The sequence below is a fragment of the Protomyctophum parallelum genome (assembly GCF_964188405.1).
Source record: "Protomyctophum parallelum genome assembly, chromosome: 14".
NCBI classification, from domain to species: domain Eukaryota; kingdom Metazoa; phylum Chordata; class Actinopteri; order Myctophiformes; family Myctophidae; genus Protomyctophum; species Protomyctophum parallelum.
Genome location: NC_139709.1, coordinates 21,664,797 through 21,685,801, shown reverse-complemented (window position 1 = coordinate 21,685,801; position 21,005 = coordinate 21,664,797). Strand labels below are relative to the sequence as shown.

The 21,005-nt window shown below is 43.6% G+C and overlaps 1 protein-coding gene across 3 annotated transcripts in view; it reads left to right on the top strand.

Moving 5' to 3' along the window:
- LOC310870883 (3',5'-cyclic-AMP phosphodiesterase 4C-like) overlaps positions 1 to 21,005 on the top strand; it is a 287,386-nt gene that overhangs the window by 108,611 nt on the left and 157,770 nt on the right. For 2 of the 3 annotated variants that reach the window (XM_083782239.1, XM_083782240.1), the window contains 5 exons: positions 561 to 660; positions 1,194 to 1,348; positions 2,044 to 2,166; positions 2,470 to 2,652; positions 3,247 to 6,124. In XM_083782239.1, coding sequence (XP_083638365.1) covers positions 561 to 660; positions 1,194 to 1,348; positions 2,044 to 2,166; positions 2,470 to 2,652; positions 3,247 to 3,621 — 936 coding nt within the window. In that variant the 3' untranslated portion in view covers positions 3,622 to 6,124. Of the gene's footprint in view, positions 1 to 560; positions 661 to 1,193; positions 1,349 to 2,043; positions 2,167 to 2,469; positions 2,653 to 3,246; positions 6,125 to 21,005 lie in introns of those variants that run through there. The other variant, XR_014570277.1, reaches the window with a different exon arrangement.

Genomic DNA, 21,005 nt, shown 5'->3' with positions numbered 1-21,005 from the left:
GGTCTTGTGCTCCCTGGAGCTTGGATGCCTCGGGCTGCAGCCCCATGCTTAAAACCCATTGAGACCTGAAACCAGATTCTACAAAAATGTCGTTCTAAATCCTGACCGTTTTCTGAAAAACGTATCAGTGGTGCTTTTTCACGTCAAGGACTTTATCTGTATTTGGCTGCAAACCCCCTTCTGAAAATATGTTGTCCCAGGGACGCCCCAGAAGCAAAATTGTTAAATGGTTAATGTGGTTAAATCATGCTAAAGTGACACAGATGCGTTCCAGGTCTGTATAGTGAACTTTGATTACAACCTGTGGTTTCTAAACATGCTCCCTCACCTTGTCGGATATGCTGGGATTAGTATTGAAGATAATAAGACCCTGTCATTGATATGATGCATTAGCAGAAGATGACATAATAAGGGAAGTCCCGGGTTCATACCATTGTCCCAAAAGCTGTAACTTGCTAAGCCAGTTCCCTTGACTATGACGCACGTTCATTGTATTGTCATTATGCTCTCGCTTCCCCTTGTCTCACCCTGCATTTCCTGGTATGTTCTCACACACGCAGGCAGTCTTCACTGACCTGGAGATCTTGGCGGCCATTTTTGCAGCTGCCATCCATGACGTCGACCATCCGGGGGTCTCCAACCAGTTTCTCATCAACACCAGTAAGTCCGCTTTGTGTTTTGGGTCTATGAAAATGGAAGCACTGTGGTCAGTGATCCTGAACTTTAAAAAAAATATATACTGTATAAAACAGGAAACACGTTTCTCAATTATTTGATTAATTGCTAATGTAAACCATAATATAATGGATAGAGGCACCAGTTCTCTGACCGACCGTCACCCCCCCCCCCCCCCCCTCTATCTTTCTCAAAACCTTTTTTATTGCCTAGAACAAAAGATCAAGATCCCTCTCTCTCTTAAAACATTTTAATGCCAAAGACAAAAGTCCAAGATTATGGAAGTAATCAACAAACAATACTATAAAATACTGGTCAAACATTTACCAAATTATCTAATGCACATGTAATGCCTCAACTCCTACAATTCCAAGTACTCCAGTTCAAATAGGATTATTTCTATTTATTTTTATTTTGGGGGGGGGGGGGGGGGGGGGGTAACACAGCCTGAAAAGGTCGAGAACCAGTTGAGCACTGCTTTATATTAATCTGTGCATTCTCTGTGTCAACAAATGCAGACTCTGAGCTGGCGCTGATGTACAATGATGAGTCTGTGCTGGAGAACCACCACCTGGCGGTGGGCTTCAAGCTGCTGCAGGAGGACAACTGTGACATCTTCCAGAACCTGAGCAAGAAGCAGCGGCAGAGCCTCAGGAGGATGGTCATAGACATGGTGAGTTAGTAGCGCTGGCACCAAGTTTACCATTGATTGTCGCACAAATAATTGCGATTAACAGTATAAGACATGGAACCTTAGAGTATATATTAATAGAGACGTCACAGGATTTCTCCTCCCATCCACTTGCATTAAGTTGCTCAAAAGCGCATGAGGCGATTTCACTTCTCCTTCCGGGTAGGAACAGAGTGCATTCTGGGATGGATTGGGCCAATGCGCAATGATAGTCAACGGACCAGCGCGGGCTCGAGCTGCAATACCAAATACGGCCACTATGTCCATTTCGCCTCAGGGTTTCCTCCGGGTGCTGTCTCTATTAATATATATACTCTAACGCATCTGTGTCACCTTAGCTTTTAACCACTTTTACCTGAAATCTTTGCTACTGGGGGAAGGGGTCCCGGAACAACATATTTTCAGATGGGGGGTCGGCGGCCAAATACATATCATTTTTGGGGTCTTCGACATGAAATTGTTTGAGAACCACCAACATAGAAACATGGGTTTTTCAGAAAACAGTTTGTAGACATTTGTAGAATCTGGTCTCGTTAATTGTGTTTTTTGGCGTTATTTTACTGCCTTTGAAGTCCTTGAAGCAACTGACGCGCCTCGTAATTCATTTTCTTCCCTTATGATTTCCTCTTTATTTGGTTTTATTTAGTTAGGTTAAACCTTTCCTCTCTGCTGTCCAGGTACTGGCCACAGACATGTCCAAACACATGAGCTTGCTGGCTGACTTGAAGACAATGGTGGAGACCAAGAAGGTCACCAGCTCTGGAGTGCTGCTGCTGGACAACAATACAGATAGAATGCAGGTAGGCCTAGCGCACGCACACACACACACACACACACACACACACACACACACACACACACACACACACACACACACACACACACACACAGTCACACACACACTCTATATTTGTTTTATTATACTTTTGCATAAAACTTTAGTTTTGTTTTTTAGCATAAAACAACCATTTATCTTGTAAAGACCAGGAAAGTTGTCTATTTCTATAGCATATTATAGTAATACAAGGACACACAAACACAGATGTACACAAAGACCGATGCGATGCTAGATGCTTAACGAGGGTCCACTGTGTCCCCCACAGGTCCTGCGAAACATGGTACACTGCGCTGACCTCAGCAACCCCACCAAGTCTCTGGACCTGTACCGCCAGTGGACGGACAGGATCATGGACGAGTTCTTCCACCAGGGAGACAGAGAGAGGGAGAGGGGCATGGAGATCAGCCCCATGTGCGACAAACACACCGCCTCCGTGGAGAGGACACAGGTTAGCATGCTGCTACAATCACTTGATATTATGTGACTGTGACCAATTCAGAGACTGCCTTCGCGCTGATGTAACACTAAAACGGTGTGATTCAATTTTTTTATCCAAAATGAGTTAATAGCACAGGTAAACTCTTCACATACTAGTGTGTCTGACATAAATGTCAGACCTGAAATCCCCAATTAAATATTAAATGAATGCTTAAACAAGTACTAGCTAGATGTAATGTTAGAGCTACCAAGTGCTAGCTAGCATTGCTTGCTAACAAAACAAACAGTCCCCTGCAAAATTCTGCAAATTTGCGGTAAAATCCACGATTTCTTTCTACCCGATCGCTATTCTGTTGGCTCGTGTCTAAAGTAAATCTCCAAGAAAGATAATAAACAATATATATATTAAAATGTCGTTTATGCTTGCTGTTAGTTCTCCTGGGGAACTAGTTCCAGCAGGGGCAGTGACCAACACTCTTATACTACAACAAAGACTTTCTCACAGAAGCATGTGTGATTAGATTATAGAAAACAAAGCTGATTACCAGTTGAAAAGAAAAAATGCCTTCATTTACTGATGGTCGTCCGTCATCCCCTCGTTCAGGTGGGCTTCATCGACTACATCGTGCACCCTCTGTGGGAGACGTGGGCCGACCTGGTGCACCCGGACGCCCAGGACATCCTGGACACGCTGGAGGACAACAGGAACTGGTACCAGAGCATGATCCCCCAGAGCCCCTCGCCGCCCTTCTACAGCGGCGACGGCGAAGAGGTCCTGCTGGGGGACGAGGACCGCGAGCCGGCCGTGGCCAAGTTCCAGTTTGAGCTGACTCTGGACGAGCAGGACGCGTTCCAGAGCGGCGAGGTGGGGAGCGGCGAGACGATGGAGGCGAGGGCGGGGGGATGCGACGGAGACAGCGGGACGTTCCAGGGCTGTCCCCGGGACGACCACGCCGCTGACTCTCTGGCCGAGACATAGCCGGACGTCCCCGAACACTTCCACCTTTCGCTGATGCCCGTAAGGAAACAGCAGGTCTCTCGTGCTGTTTTTTATGGTTTGGGAGTTGGTTTCGTTGCAGTGGAGCAATCCTGCAATCTGCCTCTTTGCGGCTAAAAGGGAGCCTGGCTGACTTTGGGTCCCTCCCCGGTGACCACGCCACCCTGGAGAAGAGGGTATGAAACCCTGCGGTGGTTAATGTTTCTGAGCCTCCAGAAGGGAGGATAGAGAGTCTTTGCCATAACAGCTCAATTCTCTGAAGAAGGGACTACTGTAGGACACTCAACGTCTGGTCTGGGGACCGTCTGCAAGGTCCTAATGGACCCTCATGGGTCTGTAACTCTTGAGTCTACAAATGGGACAATTGTTTTTGGTCTTTGAGACCCCAATATACACTGTAAAATTCTACAATTTACAGATCCGTAAGCGTCCATTTAGACTTCCTGGTGGTTCCCGGACCAAACATTGAGAACCAGTGCTGTAGAAATGCTGTATTTTGGTTCTCACAGGCAAATGAAGGTGAATGTGACGGTATATATACAGTATGGACACAACAAGAACTCTGAACTTGCACTTCGATTCCTTGTGTCGTGTTGGGATCGGACGCCACCCAGTAAGGCGGCCCGTCCAAAGCTACTGCTCAATGGATTTGTAATAGATACCCTTTTTTCCTAACACTTGTCTAAAGATGTCACGTGCCTTTTTGTTTTTTACAGCCGTGACTTTTGTAGGTGTTTTTTTTATAATTTATTGAACAATTTGTGTGAACGGTGTTTTCTACACAGAGAATATATTTCGCTCTCTTGGTCTTCCTCTGATGTTCTGGCAATAGTTTAAGCTTGTTCTCACAAACGTGTTTGGTGGATGTATCTCTAAAATTTGACTTCCCAGCACAATTTGCACTTTGAGACACCGTACAAAGAGAGTGAATAAAACATCAGCTACTTTCCAAGTCATAATACATTAAAGTAAACAAGAAATATGATTATGTATGATGTGTATGTATACAGATTGCAATAGCATAATGGATGAGTCCCTGTTCTGCGTAAATTCTACTTCTATCCATTTTACATGTCTAATTTTCAGTATTTCAACACAAAAGCAATTATTTCAGAGCAAAGTCTTCCGTAGAACTGAGATTAACATTGTCCAAAAGATCTGTAGATTTCCAAATAATGTGTGATGAAAGCACTTTGATAGAATCTACGCTTGAAAAGTGGCTGGTGAAATGCTCACCCCAAACAAACCCGATAAATACCCTAAATGATCCCGTAGTGTACGGAAATCTACATCTAATTCTGGATGCTGGATTGTGTGAGGCCGTAACCCGTAACCCTGTCTGTGCTTTTGTGCGGACATTTCTTCTTGCAGCATTGCAGGCCAATGAAGACAGCTAAAACCAAGTGAAAGTTCTTGAGTTTTGATTAACTGTAGACTGTAGTGACTGAACAGGTGAATGTTGGTTTGTTTTTTATGTTGCCCCCCCCCCCCCCCTCCCCCCAGCACTTTTAATAATTTGACAGTTTCGGCAGCTGGTTGCCGGTCTGTCTTAACCACCTTAAGCCGATTTATACTTAATTGTAATGATGCTGTGGTGGTCAGAAAATAGTCGACCTAAAAAACTCACAATGCGTTGCTGATGCAATATGTCCTGAGAGTTTACAGGTCTGCTATTTCCAGTCCGTGATGACGCTGTATTACGATGGAGAATAAATTGGGCATTAGCGGTACCACGTTGTAAGGTGCTACCCTCTGAGGGAAGTCATTACAGCTTCACAACACTTCTCTTCGTGTGTGTGTGTGTGTGTGTGTGTGTGTGTGTGTGTGTGTGTGTGTGTGTGTGTGTGTGTGTGTGTGTGTGTGAGTGATCACATAGCTGCACAATCTCTTCTTGCACCCAGCCGTGATGTGCTGATACTTTGACTGTTTGTAACAGTATATTTATTATCTTTTTCTTGTACATAATAATACTATTAATGTCAGTGTACAGTTGGTATAATTTATACACACTACCACCAATACATGTCAAATTACGAACTGACTGAACCGTTAATGGTGGTAATTATTTTATTTTATTTGTTTTCTGTTTTTTTGGCGAGTTATTTCGCAAAGAACATATGTTTAGTTGTGCTGTTCAATTTTGACCTTTCTCGATGTTCTGACGAAACGGAGAATTCAAATTTTCTAAATGTATGTGTTTAGTTTTGGTCTTAACGCCCAACGTCTCATGTGAGAGGCGCTTGACAGAAAAGGTGTGTTAACTTTTTCCCTTCCGTTTCCAGACTCTTCTAAAGGCTGGATTGATACTGCAGTATATTGCATACGTACGGTGACAGGTCATTGTACATTTACATACGTATATTATAATGTTTCAAATGGAACTTTTCAATGTTTTTTTTTATTTTTATTCACACAACGTATGGTAAAACAGTGTTTATTGTGCTCAGCGAATATTTTCTATGAGATTATTAAAGATGAGCATGAATTACTGACTCCCTTGTTGTCTGGTCGATATAGATAGATAGGTAGACAACAAATGACATCCATTTAGAAAACGCATGCATTAAATACACAAAAAAGCAAAAGCTTGTTTCTATTGTGACATGTCACAAGTTACAGTTGAGGAGATCACACTACCTCAAGGATTTCCATATTTCAATTCTCATTCTTGGCAAAAAAAATTACTCTTCTACAACCTTTTGAAAACGTCAGTTACTAGTTACTGTACCTTTTTTGATTATTACAAAACATACATTAATCACTTAAGTGAAGCATCTGCGTACTTCCGCCACAGTTCCCTTGTGAGTTGTTCTTGTATCTGGGAAGTTTTTTACTGCCTTTCCTTTTTGAACAAGCGCTGGGTTTTGCTAAAAGGAGGTTTTCTCCTAACCTCTGCTGTATGAGTTCAGATATTTTCCATTCCTACTGGCTCATCATCATGTGGAGAATGGGAGATAGTTGTTTGAGTTCTACATCTAGGGCATTTGACTGGGAGAGGCCACCAGCTGTGTGACCCTGCATGTTTCCCAACATGTGTGGGTCGCTGACACATTTTTATGGGTCCCTTTTATTTTTTTGTTTCCTACATTTTTAAAAGCTATAGTTACTGCGGACTCCTGGATCGTTGCCCGCCTCCACACCTCGTCGACGAGCTTTAGCTTTCGTCGCGACTTTCCACCCGTGCGCCATGACACACGGTACGGTCTCCGCGGAAAACGTTGCATATTTTGCGACACGTCGCGACCTATACAGTTAATATGTGCATGTGTGTTTGTGTGTGTTAGGTTGCACACAGGTGGTGAAAAACAACAATGCTGTTTTCGTGCTCAGACCCAGCCAGCCACCCACACACCCACACACATACAGTAACTCCGTTAAGGGAGTGGTTGCACCACTCAAAAATAAATAATTAAGAAGTCAGGGGAAAAAACTAAGAAATCTCCATGAATTCAAGGCTTCATGGGGTGTATAATTGTGGGTGAACTACTCCTTTAAGACTGCACACGCCAACATATGCACACATAAATATACAGTACATACACACATAGGCGGATAGGCCTATATACATGTAATTACATATTTATACACACATCCTGTGCACTGTGCAAATACACGTAGGGAACCACATACACACACACACACACACACATTTCAAAGGGTGCTATGTCTTATTTTTTTAAACCAAATAATCTTACTCTGTTATAGCCTACTTGTGCATAAGATAAGATAGAAAACTTGTATCTTGAAGACGTGTGTATTGGAATTAGGCTGTGGTGACCGAGTGATTTACTGTAAGATTTAATACATCACCTTAATGTGCTGTTTATCTTCCGGTAAATCCCAGGATTAGCACTGACATCTCTCATGGTTTGGGTACAGCAGCAAGACAGCGTTTCACAAACGTTTTAGCCCGAGACCCAAAAGAGAAATTAGATGTTTGCCTTGGACCCAAACTAGTGAAAATAGCTGATCTACAAACTCACAACGCGTCGCTTCATGCGTGTTATGAGCTTGTAGATCAGCTATTTTCACTACTTCTTAAAAGAAATCTAATTAATGGAATTTCTTAGATTTTTCTTTTATTTCTTCCTGAAATTACTGAAAAGAATTATTGAGTTTTGTTTTCAATTCATGAAAAATGTAGACTTTATTTTGTACCGTAAATATTTTGAAATAATATTAATTAAAAACAAAATGTAGGAAACTAAATAAACAAAGGGACCCATAAAATGTGCCTGTGACCCACAAATGGGTCCCAAGTTCCAACCCACTGTTTGGGAAACAGTGCAAGATACTGTACAGTGCTGCAGGACGCAGGGCTTGGAATGTAAACAGGAAGGGCAGAGATAGCGGTGCTATGCGCCGGGCCTTCGGGGCATTCACTCTCCCATGGCCCTGTGTGCCTCGGCCCGCACAGATAAGAAAATGGCATACGTGATAATCATGAGGGCACATACGTCTAATATTTACCAGGCTAAAATTAGCATTAACATGAAACTTTTTGTTTTGGTAAATTGCATCCAAAACAGGGCAGGTCCAAATCACCAGAAGGAGTTTAGCAGAATCATGATGAGTCTAAAATAATTGTAATTGTGACCGAGACCTAGATATGGCCGGGTCTGGTCGGGGATAGTGCAGAGGAGAGGGGAACAGAAATCTCTCTCCTTGAGCGCAAGTGTGGAGCCGGCAGTCGGTGGCAGATCCTGATATAGTATCCGAGGTCTGCTGCTGCTATCTGGGTCCGTCTTAGCTTAATCCATCTGTAACTTGCGTAGGCATTCATATTTATGTGTGTTGGGATGTCAGGGGTGATGTCACCCTGACGTCCCGGTTGTGATGTCAGAGAGGCACTCCGTTCCTTCGTAACACTCCCCCTTAGTGAAGCTATTAGCTTCACTATTCGTTCCCTCTGGTCGCTGCGGTTGTAGCCGGCGGCTTCTTGGAACTCGAACAGCCGCGTTGTGTGCCATGGGTAGATGCGGCTGTATGACTGCGTCTGGGGCTTCTTCACGAGGGGCGACTGGTCGATGTAGAACCGGAGATTGTCGCTGAGCAGCTTGGCTTCGCGACAGGTGACTGGTGGGATCGGGCTGGCCCATGGGGAGGGCGATCCGGTGTCCGAATCAGGCATGGCTCACAGGCCTGGAGTCCAGGATGGTTCCTCTTGATTGGCGCCGAACTCGCCACTTCCTCTGGGGTGGCTTGCGTCGCTGGTATTGCGGATTGGGTGCAACTCTGCTTTGGGGCCTTGGCACTACGGCTGTAGTGCAGATGGGGAGTCCTCCCTCGAGCTCCCCCCCTCACACCCGTGGCGGCCGTCGCCGCTCCGGGCTCTGGCCTCGTGTGCGAGGAGGCTTCCTTCGGACTCTGCCCTGAGGTGTGTTGAGGTGCTCTCGCAGACTCTGTCCGAGTGTTGACCGGTTGTAGGTGTGCGTTCTTACTGTCTTGGCAGCGTCAGGGTTGGAGTGTATGTAGTCGTCGTTGTTGCCCTGTTCTTCGGGCTTGTCGTTCAGACTGCGAGGACCGCTGGGTGGTGGCGGTGCATCAATGCTGGAGGTGAGCTGCACAACGATGCTTGGACCGTTGTAGCGTATTCATCTTGTCGGCGTACGCTGTCGCTGTTGTTTGTTCCGTTTGTTCCTCTCCCCCCCTGCGTTGTTTCAACGCAGTGACCTTGGTGCGTCCTTTGCAGGACGGGGCTGGGCTGCGGGACGCCGACTTCAAAAGTCAGCGGGCATGGTCAGGGGTCTTACAGCATCTGAAATGATGAATGGAGGAAACACCATAGGACCTCAAGGATGAGGCGTTTGAACGTGGTGTGGGATCGTGTCCAACTAGCGGCCGCTGGGAGTGTCCAACCAGGCTCCTGCTGTTTCATGACTGATCTGAGGCCCTCCCCACCGGGGAGTTCGGCCTTGACTGCACCAGGTCTCGTTTGTGGTCCTGGCGGGTTGCCAGGCTGGGACGTAGTCGGGTCGATTGGTGCCAACTAGTCGTTCCTCTGATAGGCCGGGCACTGATCTTCTGATGGCCCGCGGTGATCATTAGCAGTTGCCTGGGCCGTGCCGTGCCAGTATGATGAACAGCTGCGGCTGTCAGTGAGATTACCAGAATGGCTAGACCTAGCCGGCCTAGCCTAGTCGGCCTGGCTTTGTTCGGTTTAGTCTCGTTGATCTGCAGTGGCTCTCCATCGAGCAGGGCGTTATCGCCTCTCCTGGGCGCCGGGTGGGATGTCTTCCCGGCGATGGTCTGCTGCTGTAATGCCTGCACGTGCTCGTCCCGAGGTGAGTTCACACAAAGGTGGAGCGTGGCGACTTGGCCACTCGTTGGGGCTAAAGTGGTGCTCTCCTTGTTCCCTGTCTGCGCGATGCTAGGTTCGTATCTCTTGGTCTCTAGCGGTGTACTCACGCTTGGGGCGGGGACGGAGGCAGTCTTGACTGCCAGCGCTGTTGCGGTTAGAGCTGTGCTTGAGACAGAGGTAGTTGCCGTCTCGGCCGTTGGCACTGCGGCAGCTGGCGCTTTGAGGGCGTTCAGGTCGTGAAGCTGAACGTCCTCAGTGGTCGCTTGGCTGTCCGCTTGGCGTGGCTCATGGTTAGTGCATGATGGCGGTTGGCTTGTATCGGGAGATAGCCCGAGGCCCTGTGGGTCGCCGTCGTCCTTCCTGCTGATGGGCCAGTCGGGTGGACGACAGGCGAGGGTGGGCGAGGGTGTGCCTAGGCTAGCCCTCGCATCGTTCTCTGTTGACCCATCCAGTGCACTGCTGGCCTGTGTCAGTGGGATGGGGGGTGGCCCTGGCCTTCCCTTGAACTCTCCTGAGTGGAGGTTTGCTGCCAGCTTTCCCTCTTGAGTGACAGAGTGGCCGGGAGTGCTGACGCCGCGGTCGACCATGTTGAGGCCGGGGCCGATCTTCCTCCCCCGTCGACCGTAGCGTCGGGGGCTGGCGGAGGGGTACCGCGTATGCTGCTGTCCCTGCCGTGTGAGGCGGAGTGCTCACGGGCCTCGTTGTCCGGGTGCTGGATTCCAACATCGGTGGGCAGAGTTGGCTCTGCAATGTAGCACCCTGGGTGGGGTGGTGTGTCCCCCGGCTGTGCCGCGTCCTGAGCGCAGAGGGCCAGTTGGCCGGTGGGTGGGCCGCCCGTCCACGGGCCCCCGTGGACGGGGCGCAAGTGTGGAGCACAAGTGTGGAGCCGGCAGTCGGTGGCAGATCCTGATATAGTATCCGAGGTCTCCTGCTGCTATCTGGGTCCGTTTTAGCTTAATCCGTCTGTAACTTGCGTAGGCATTCATATTTATGTGTGTTGGGATGTCAGGGGTGATGTCACCCTGACATCCCGGTTGTGATGTCAGAGAGGCACTCCGTTCCTTCGTAACAGTAATAGTTTTCTTAGTGCTGCAGTAGCCTATATTTTTCCTTGCTCGGGGTGGAGACCTAATTTCATCATAATGCTCTTCTGTGAGATTATTGTTACGGTTCGCTCTCCATCACCTCTACATCCATGTGCTGTGGGTGTTCTGGGCACTTCAGCTCCACCAGAGGACTCCAGAGCATTCCACAGCACCACTCTCCCTGTTACAATCTCCCCACCTGGATGTCATCTGCAATCACCTGATGAGCCTACAAAAGCCAGGCCTGTCTGCAGCTCAGCGCCAGTTCTTCCCCAGTCTACGGTTGGTAAAGTTAGACAGCCAGACATTTAGGCCCTCAGTATTTAGTCTTAGACAGTTAAACGTCACGCTGTTACTGTGCTTATTCTCTGCTCTGTGGACCTGCCTTTGACTCACCTTCTCTTCTCCTCTCCAGTGTTTCCGGGACCCGAGCTCTGTGGAGCAGCCTACGGACCCCTGCACCTCCTTTCCCCCCCGTGTTTGTGAATAAACATCCGCCCGGGTGGGCTTTACTCTGCTTTGCCTCTCCTTGTTGTGCATTTGGGTCACACCACACCGAGTCATAACAATTATACTACTACGGTAGTATGAAACACAAGAGGGAGGCTTGCAGCTTACTTTTAAATGCTCCAATTTTCATTCACAGCAGGGAGCATATTATACTACAGTAGCCAATCTACAAGTTCACAGTGTATCGTGAGGTTATAGAATAGATCATAAATTGCTGGCAGAAACCTCGGATGTGTACTCTGAGGAACTTGAACTCGCTGACCCTTTCCACTGCAGTGCCATCGATGAGGATGGGCGCATGATTTCTCCGTGTCCTCCTGAAGTCCACGATCAGGACGTCTTGTCGACGTTGAGCGAGAGGTTGTTCTCACCAGAGTGCCAGTGTTTTGATCTCGTCTCTGTAGTCGGACTCATCATTGTCGACGATTTGGCCTATCGTGTTGTCCACGTATACTTTATGATGGTGTTGGATTCATATGTGGCTGTGCAGTCATGCATATACAGGGAGTAGAGGATGGTGTTGAATGCTGAGCTGTAGTCCACAAACAGCATACGTACATATTGTCCTTCAGGTGCTTGTTGTCCATCTGCGAGAGGACGGTATGGAGAGCCATGGCAATGGTGTTGTCTGGGATCTGTTTTTGCGGTATGCAAATTGCCACGGATCCAGTGAGGCAGGCAGTGTTGAGCCGATGTATTTCCTCACCAGCTTCTCAAAGTATTTGCTGACTATTGGTGTCTCCAGTCGTTCAGGCATGTCACTTCTGCCTTTTTGGGGATGCTTTTTGCTTTATCGTCCGTTATGGTGTGTAGCGCCTGCCACATGCTCCTGATGTTGCCGCTTTCAAAATGGTCCTCCATCTTTTTGGAGTAGGCCTTTTTCATGTCGCCGGATCAGAAACCGCGCCGTCCCATTCGTGCAATTGTGCACTGTCGATCCACGGTTTGTGACTCGGGTAGATCCGGACTGTCTTTTTTGGGACTATCGTCTATACACGTGCTGATAAAACCAGTCTGAGTCTGAGTATTCGTTGATGTTATTCCTAGCGGCGTCCTTAAACATATCCCAGTGAGTCTGAACAGGACTGTAGCATAGCGTCTGTGTCCTCAGCCCATTTCTGGACCGCCTTCTCAACAACCGGCTCCCTTTTAAGCCTTTGCCTGAAGGCCGGTAGCAGCTGGATGGAATAGTGGTCAGCGGTGAGCGGCGGACAGCTTTCTGAGCTTTGTATCCATCTTTAAAGGGTGTGTAGCAGTGGTCAAGAATGTTGTCACCGTGGGTGCTGCAGGTGACGTATTTAGGAAAGACCCCTTTTAGATCCGGTTGAAGTCACCTATATCGTGGCACCATCTGGGTGGGAATTCTTTGGGAGCCTAACATTAATGTGGTGATGTGTTTGATAAGATAAGAAGTAAGATAAATATTAGGCGTGTAGTCCTGCACGCATAGTGTATGCATGCAGGACTGCAAAAGAAACACCTATACCTAAACCATTTCATTGTCCTGTAATGTCATTCATGTCGAATGCCATGTGTTTATGTTCTGTGTGGACCCCAGGAAGATTAGCTGCTGCTATGCACCAGCTAATGGGGATCCTAATAAAACTCTAAAACCCTTTGTACTGTACATGAATTGTATGATACATCGAGATGACCAACTTGAACGTTTAATTAAAGTTCCATTAAAAGGTATGCGTTATCTCTCTCTGAGTTGAGTGAGTTCAAGAGCGGCTAGAGGGCACGAGAGGAAACCTTAAATCTCTTCCTCTTCCGTTCTAGATTCAGCGAAACTGAGGAGCCTGTTTACAGTAAACAGAGGTGCAAACAGGGGCCAGCAGCTTCCATGGTGGGCCCGCAGAGCTCCGTTTAATCTCTCTCTCTCTCTATCTCTGTCGGTCTATCTGTCTGTGTGTCTGACTCTGAGATGCTGCCATTGTCTGCTGCTATATCAGTAAGATGAGAGCTGACCCCTGACCCCAGGCCCTCCGCCGGCCACATGTGCTGCACTCGGGGACCTTCTTGAGGCATGTGGACTCAACAACCCGACAGTGGTGGAAAGTAACTAAGTACATTTACTTGAGTACTGTGCTTAAGTACCACTTTTAGGGGCATTTTATTTGACAGCTTACTTACTGTACTGGTTGCTTTGCAGATGTACTGTATGACTATGATCAATAATTATTGATGTTATTCTGAAATGGGCATTCTGCATCATGAGTACTTTTACTTTTGCTACTTTAAATATATGTTTATATGATATAATTTTACTTTGACTTAAGTAAGATATTGAATGCAGGACTTTTACTACAAATTATTTCTGACACTGTGGTATACTGGCTACTTTTGTTGAACACAATCAGAGTAGTTCTTCCTCCGCAATTGGTGGACAGTACACACTCCCTGCTGTACCAGCCAGGGGCTGAGGGTCCCTGAGGGGCCCTGGGGCCCCGAGCCAACGAGACGGGGGACGGGGGACGGGGCAGAACCACTTCCAGCAAAACAAACCTGCTCTCTCCATATCCACATTATAAAAACACATTTCTTCCTGGAGTTTCTCCTTTGCCAGCTGCTGTTTGTTTTTTCGTTGGCTTGACAGTCGGGGGCTGCAGTCAGCTGGGCCAGTCACTGGGAGAGGAGTATGGGGTAATGCAGGGCATTCCAGGCTAATTCAATAGAACGGCATGGATGGTAGAGATCAACTTTGAGTGGCTTGGACAGGTGGATGGGGAGGTGGGCTGAGAGCAGTAAATATTAGTACATGTACTTGAGTACTGTACTGTAGTTTGTAAATAATTTTTGCGTAGCTGTGCTTTACTTGAGTATTTGTATTTTTGAATATATAATAATAATATGACTTTCACTCCACTACATTTGAAAGACAAGTGTTGTAGGCTACGTTTGACTCAAGTACATTTCTAGAAAAGGAAAGAGCACATTATGAACAATGAATGAAACACTTTAAGCCCAGATTAAAATAATATGAAAATAGCAGATCTTAGAAGTTGTGAGATTGTAGATTTGCTATTTTCGAGCGGTATTATTGATATTTTTGTAATCTTTGCATGGTTTTGGGTGCAGCAATGCATTTATTTAAAATAGGAAATGCACTTTGTATAATTTGTACTTTTGAATGCTTTTGAATAATAGTACTACGTTTGACACGTTTGTACAAATTTGACTGAGCAACTTCCACTTGTAGCTGAGTAATATTGAAACAGATCGTATCCTAATTTTCAGTATATCCTACTTTGACTCGCGTACTGAGCTCCCCACCCTCCAGTCTCTGGGGGAAATTATGAAGAAAGAGTAGATCAGATGAGGCAGTTGGCTTCCCGTAAGGAGAATCTTTGTGTGACTGTGTGTGCCTGTGTTTGTCTCCTTCTGATGTAGACGATTTGGACAATAACAGGATTTGTCCTTCCCGAATAATGCCACAAATCATGTGGTTATCAGACATGACGGCAGTTGCCACAGATATACCACGGTGTTGTTCTGTTTTATCTGCAAATCAACTTGTCTTTAAATTCTGTAAAAGCACGTGCAGCAGAAGTAGCCGGCCTGCCTGTAGTCCATAAGGCAAAACTCTGCAGTGGTGATTTGGTGGATGTTTCGTAAGCCATGCTGGAGAGCGTGGTCTCTAATCCAGGTGGTTAGATTTGAGTTTTTTTCCAGGATACATAATATCATCTTGAAATAATCTCTTGGGAGTTGGGTCGGCACTACTTAGCCTGTGTGGATATAAAAAACAAATCTGTGTGGCAATTAAGTACTCCCATGTTTTACTTAAGTAAAAATAACTGCAATGTAGAAATACTTTGTTACAAGTTTTTACTTGTCCGGAATTCAAAATGTACTTGAGTGAAAGTACAAAAATGTATTGGTATCAAAACGTACCAAAAGTAGAAAGTACTCATTATGCAGAATGTCCCAGTTCACAAGTTTTCAACTGTATAAAATGTATGATTTTTTTGGTTGAAAATAGCAGATCTGCAAGCTCACAATGCGTCGCATCGTGACGCATTGTCAAAAAAACGTTTTCTTTTTTTTCTTAATTTGTAGTGTGTGGACCATTGATCAATTCTTGATAAAAAACGCTTCTACTATATTATTTAGGCCCCCACAATATAAAGCTATGTTTCTGTCAGTGGTTCTTCGATTAAAAAAAATAGCAGACCTACAAGCTCGTAGCGCGCCATTTGGTGGCGCGCTATGAGCTTGTAGATCTGCTATTTTTCAATAGCAAAAGTATACCATAATGCTAACACCAAAATGGGTTCCCGCCCCAAAATGGGTTAAGGCAACCAGCCGGTTCCACGCGCTGCACAAGGTGCCCTTTTTTTCACTTGAGCACCTGCCCCTCTAAATGTCTGTGCACGTCACTGCACACTGTCACTTTGGGTCAGTGGGAACATAAACGTCTGGGCTGTCACACTGTCACTTTGGGTCAGTGGGAACATAAACGTCTGGGTTTCCAAGGCTAGTGGGAAACATGACAAAGCACCTCACCCCGTGGTGCAGACGCGCATGTACGTGCACGCAAGGACGCCTGCATGCATATGCAAACACACAATCACATGTGTAAACGCATGCAAACACGTGCGTACAGCCGAGCACACACATTCAGTGGTAGAAAAAGCACTCACATTTTTTACTGAAATAACATATCAATACTGCAATGTAGAAATACTCTGTTAGATGTAACAGTCGTGAATTAAATTAAATTTAACTTGAGTATAAAAAGTACAAAAGTATTGGAGTATCGCAACCCTGATGTCTGGTACACAATGGAAACTAGAGCATTACTGTATGTTGAATATAAATCTCAGATAGGCTTTGGCACTGCTGTTTGCTATATAAACAGCAATGTCTGTTGATTTACAGTTTTTCTCAATTGCCCTGAGCACATTTCTCGAAACAGAAGTAACTTTTGCAAAACAGTTAACCACTTATTACTAAAACAACCCCCCCGGACCCCATTTGAATACCATGCACTGTTCTGACATGTTGAATCCTGTTTCAGCCACGTACATGACATTTCCAATCTCCATCATGGTCTACGAGAAATCAGGTGGAAATCTTTTAAATACAAATTTCCAGCTGCATGCACTGTAGCCTAAATGTATTTGACCGTGAGAATAAATATGACCTCAACTTTACTGGTATATGTTATCTCCACTCTGTCAATATTCCTCTGTAGTGCGGTTTCATTTCTGTTTACATGTAATGCATTTTAGGACCTGCTCAATGACTTCACTTACACTGTTGACATTGTGGTGAACTGGAAAGATTGCTATCTAAGTTTCTGGTAATTGAATGACATTGTTGGCACTTCCTTTTCACCTGTACAGTCATGTAAATAAGTTCTACTGGAAACCAAATGAGTCAAACGGTAGTGGATTACTGGTCTGCAAATTCATATCATTCCAAGATTGTGGAAGAGTCTGGCTTGAGCGACTACATTGTTGGCATTACTGTATTATCCTCCATAGTAAGATGAAAATCATGAAAAAACGACTTACTATAGTCCATCGTTTCGGATGGCATACTACTATAGTATAGTATGTCATAATTTCATGATTTTGGGACACTATGTCAGAGCCAGAGAGTGTCTGACTCATGGCGCAGTGGTCTAATGATGAGTCTTTCAGTACAGACTTTCTGTGTTCAAGTCTCATTCAATGCTGCAGTAATTTGAACTTTTCAAGGCTTGAATAAGAAAATAAAAACTCAAAAGCATCGACATCTGCTGAATGCCCAAAGGTGCCTTGGCTCAATGGTGTGGTGCGCTTGATCTGTTGCCTCTGCTACAGACAGTTGGCATCAAGTCCCATGTCATCAAGGTGCTGGAGGACCATCGGGAGACGGTGCTCTCTCCCCCTGTTTCCTGGGAAGTAACGGTTGGGGATTATGTCTGAAATAACCCTGTCCACCTAACATTTTACAGATAAGAATTAGGTCAAACGTTTAAAAATAAAATACCAATGCATTTTGGCCCATCATCTGACAGAATAGTCTGTGTATTTGCATACTTGCATACTGGGCCCCGATTATAATCGTTGACAATGGCAATGTCATTTTTCTTGACTTTTGACGATGAAAAAACTACACACTATACTATATTTGTTTAATAATTTTCATCTTTTTTTGTAATCGTTGCAAAAACCATGAACTATAGTTCATGGTTTTCGCAAAGATTTAAAAAACAAATATGAAAAGGATGAAAAAATTACATACTATAGTTCATGGTTTTGGCCCATCATCTGACAGAATAGTCTGCGTATTTGCATACTGGGCCCTGATTGGTGGCCCAAAACTTGGTGGGAAAGTCCCTCTTTTATGTCTGGCTTCCAGGCCAGTTGGAAAAGGGCACACTGAGAGGTGGTAAGAGTATTTTAAATTGGACATTTTCATGGTAAAAGTTTAGCTGGATAAAAAACGTCGAAAAATAGACGTCGAAAAACGTCGAAAAATAGACGTCTAAAACACGTCTATTTTTAGACGTGTTTTACGCGTCTATTTTTAGACGGTTTTTATCCCATTTTTAGACGCTCGTCTAATAGCCCATATCATACGGCATACTATAGCACGCCGTTTTTCATAATTTATGAGGATTTGAAGAAAAAAAACGAAAAAATAAACATGTGTTATAGCCCATCGTTTTTTGAATTTCTTTTGAATCCTTGTTTTTCATCATTTTTGACCATGGACTATAGCCCATACCGTACGGCATACTACAGCATGCCGTTTTTCATCATTTTTGAGGATTTGAAAGAAACAAAAACAAAAAAAAAAAGAAAACATGGGTTATAGCCCATCGTTTTTTTAATAAAAAAAAAAAAATTATCCTCGTTTTTCATCATTTTTGACCATGGGCCATAGCCCATACGGTACGGCATGCTATAGCACGCCGTTTTTCATCATTTTTGAGGATAAAAAAAAAAAAAAAAAAAAAAAAAAAACATGGGTTATAGCCCATCGTTTTTTGAATTTTTGAAAAAAAGAATTAACCTCTTTTTTCATCATTTTTGAACATGGGCCATAGCCCATACCATACGGCATGCTATAGCACACAGTTTTTCATCATTTTTGAGGATTTGAAAAAAACAAAACAAAAAAAACATGGGTTATAGCCCATCGTTTTTTGAATTTTTGAAAAAAAGAATTAACCTCTTTTTTCATCATTTTTGAACATGGGCTATAGCCCATACCGTACGGCATGCTATAGCACGCCGTTTTTCATCATTTTTGAGGATTTGAAAAAAAAAAAAAAAAAAAAAAAACATGGGTTATAGCCCATCGTTTTTTGAATTTTTGAAAAAAAGAATTAACCTCTTTCTTCATCATTTTTGAACATGGGCTATAGCCCATACCGTACAGCATACTATAGCACGCCGTTTTTCATAATTTTGGAGGATTTGAAAAAAATGGAAAAAAAAAAAAAACATGGGTTATAGCCCATCGTTTTTTGAATTTTTGAAAAAAATAATTAACCTCTTTTTTCATCATTTTTGAACATGGGCTATAGCCCATACCGTACGGCATGCTATATCACGCCGTTTTTCATCATTTTTGAGGATTTGAAAAAAACAAAAAAAAAAAGGGTTATAGCCTCGTTTTTCATCATTTTTGAACATGGGCTATAGCCCCTACCGTACGGCATACTATAGCACGCCGTTTTTCATCATTTTTGAGGATTTGAAAAAATTTCAAAATTTCAAAAAACATGGGTTATAGCCCATCGTTTTTTGAATTAAAAAAAAAAAATTAACCTCGTTTTTCATCATTTTTGAACATGGGCTATAGCCCCTACCGTACGGCATACTATAGCACGCCGTTTTTCATCATTTTTGAGGATTTGAAAAATATTAAAAAAACATGGGTTATAGCCCATCGTTTTTTGAAATTTTGAAAAAAATAATTAACCTCGTTTTTCATCATTTTTGAACATGGGCTATAGCCCCTACCGTACGGCATAATATAGCACGCCGTTTTTCATCATTTTTGAGGATTTGAAAAAAATTCAAAATTTCAAAAAACATGGGTTATAGCCCATCGTTTTTTGAAATTTTGAAAAAAAAATGTAACCTCGTTTTTCATCATTTTTGAACATGGGCTATAGCCCCTACCGTACGGCATAATATAGCACGCTGTTTTTCATCATTTTTGAGGATTTAAAAAAAAATCAAAATTAAAAAAAACATGGGTTATAGCCCATCGTTTTTTGAAATTTTGAAAAAAAAATTAACCTCGTTTTTCATAATTTTTGAACATGGGCTATAGCCCCTACCGTACGGCATACTATAGCACGCCGTTTTTCATCATTTTTGAGGATTTGAAAAAAATTCAAAATTTCAAAAAACATGGGTTATAGCCCATCGTTTTTTGAAATTTTGATTTTTTTTTTAACCTCGTTTTTCATCATTTTTGAACATGGGCTATAGCCCCTACCGTACGGCATAATATAGCACGCCGTTTTTCATCATTTTTGAGGATTTGAAAAAAATTAAAATTTTCAAAAAACATGGGTTATAGCCCATCGTTTTTTGAAATTTTGAAAAAATGATTTAACCTCGTTTTTCATCATTTATGAACATGGGCTATAGCCCCTACCGTACGGCATACTATAGCACACAGTTTTTCATCATTTTTGAGGATTTGAAAAAAATTCAAAATTTCAAAAAACATGGGTTATAGCCCATCGTTTTTTGAAATTTTAAAAAAAAAATAAACCCTCGTTTTTCATCATTTTTGAACATGGGCTATAGCCCCTACCGTACGGCATACTATAGCACGCCCTTTTTCATCATTTTTGAGGATTTGAAAAAAATTCAAAATTTCAAAAAACATGGGTTATAGCCCATCGTTTTTTGAAATTTTGAAAAAAAATAAACCCTCGTTTTTCATCATTTTTGAACATGGGCTATAGCCCCTACCGTACGGCATAATATAGCATGCCGTTTTTCATCATTTTTTAGGATTTGAAAAAAATTCAAAATTTCAAAAACATGGGTTATAGCCCATCGTTTTTTTAAATTAAAAAAAAAAATAATAACCTCGTTTTTTTATCATTTTTGAACATGGGCTATACCCCCTACCGTACGGCATACTATAGCACGCCGTTTTTCATAATTTTTGAGGATTTGAAAAAAATTCAAATTTTCAAAAAACATGGGTTATAGCCCATCGTTTTTTGATTATTTATTTTTTACCTCGTTTTTCATCATTTTTGAACATGGGCTATAGCCCCTACCGTACGGCATAATATAGCACGCAGTTTTTCATCATTTTTGAGGATTTGAAAAAAATTCAAAATTTCAAAAAACATGGGTTATAGCCCATCGTTTTTTGAAATTTTGGAAAAAAAAATTAACCTAGTTTTTCATCATTTTTGAACATGGGCTATAGCCCCTACCGTACGGCATACTATAGCACGCCGTTTTTCATCATTTTTGAGGATTTGAAAAAATTTA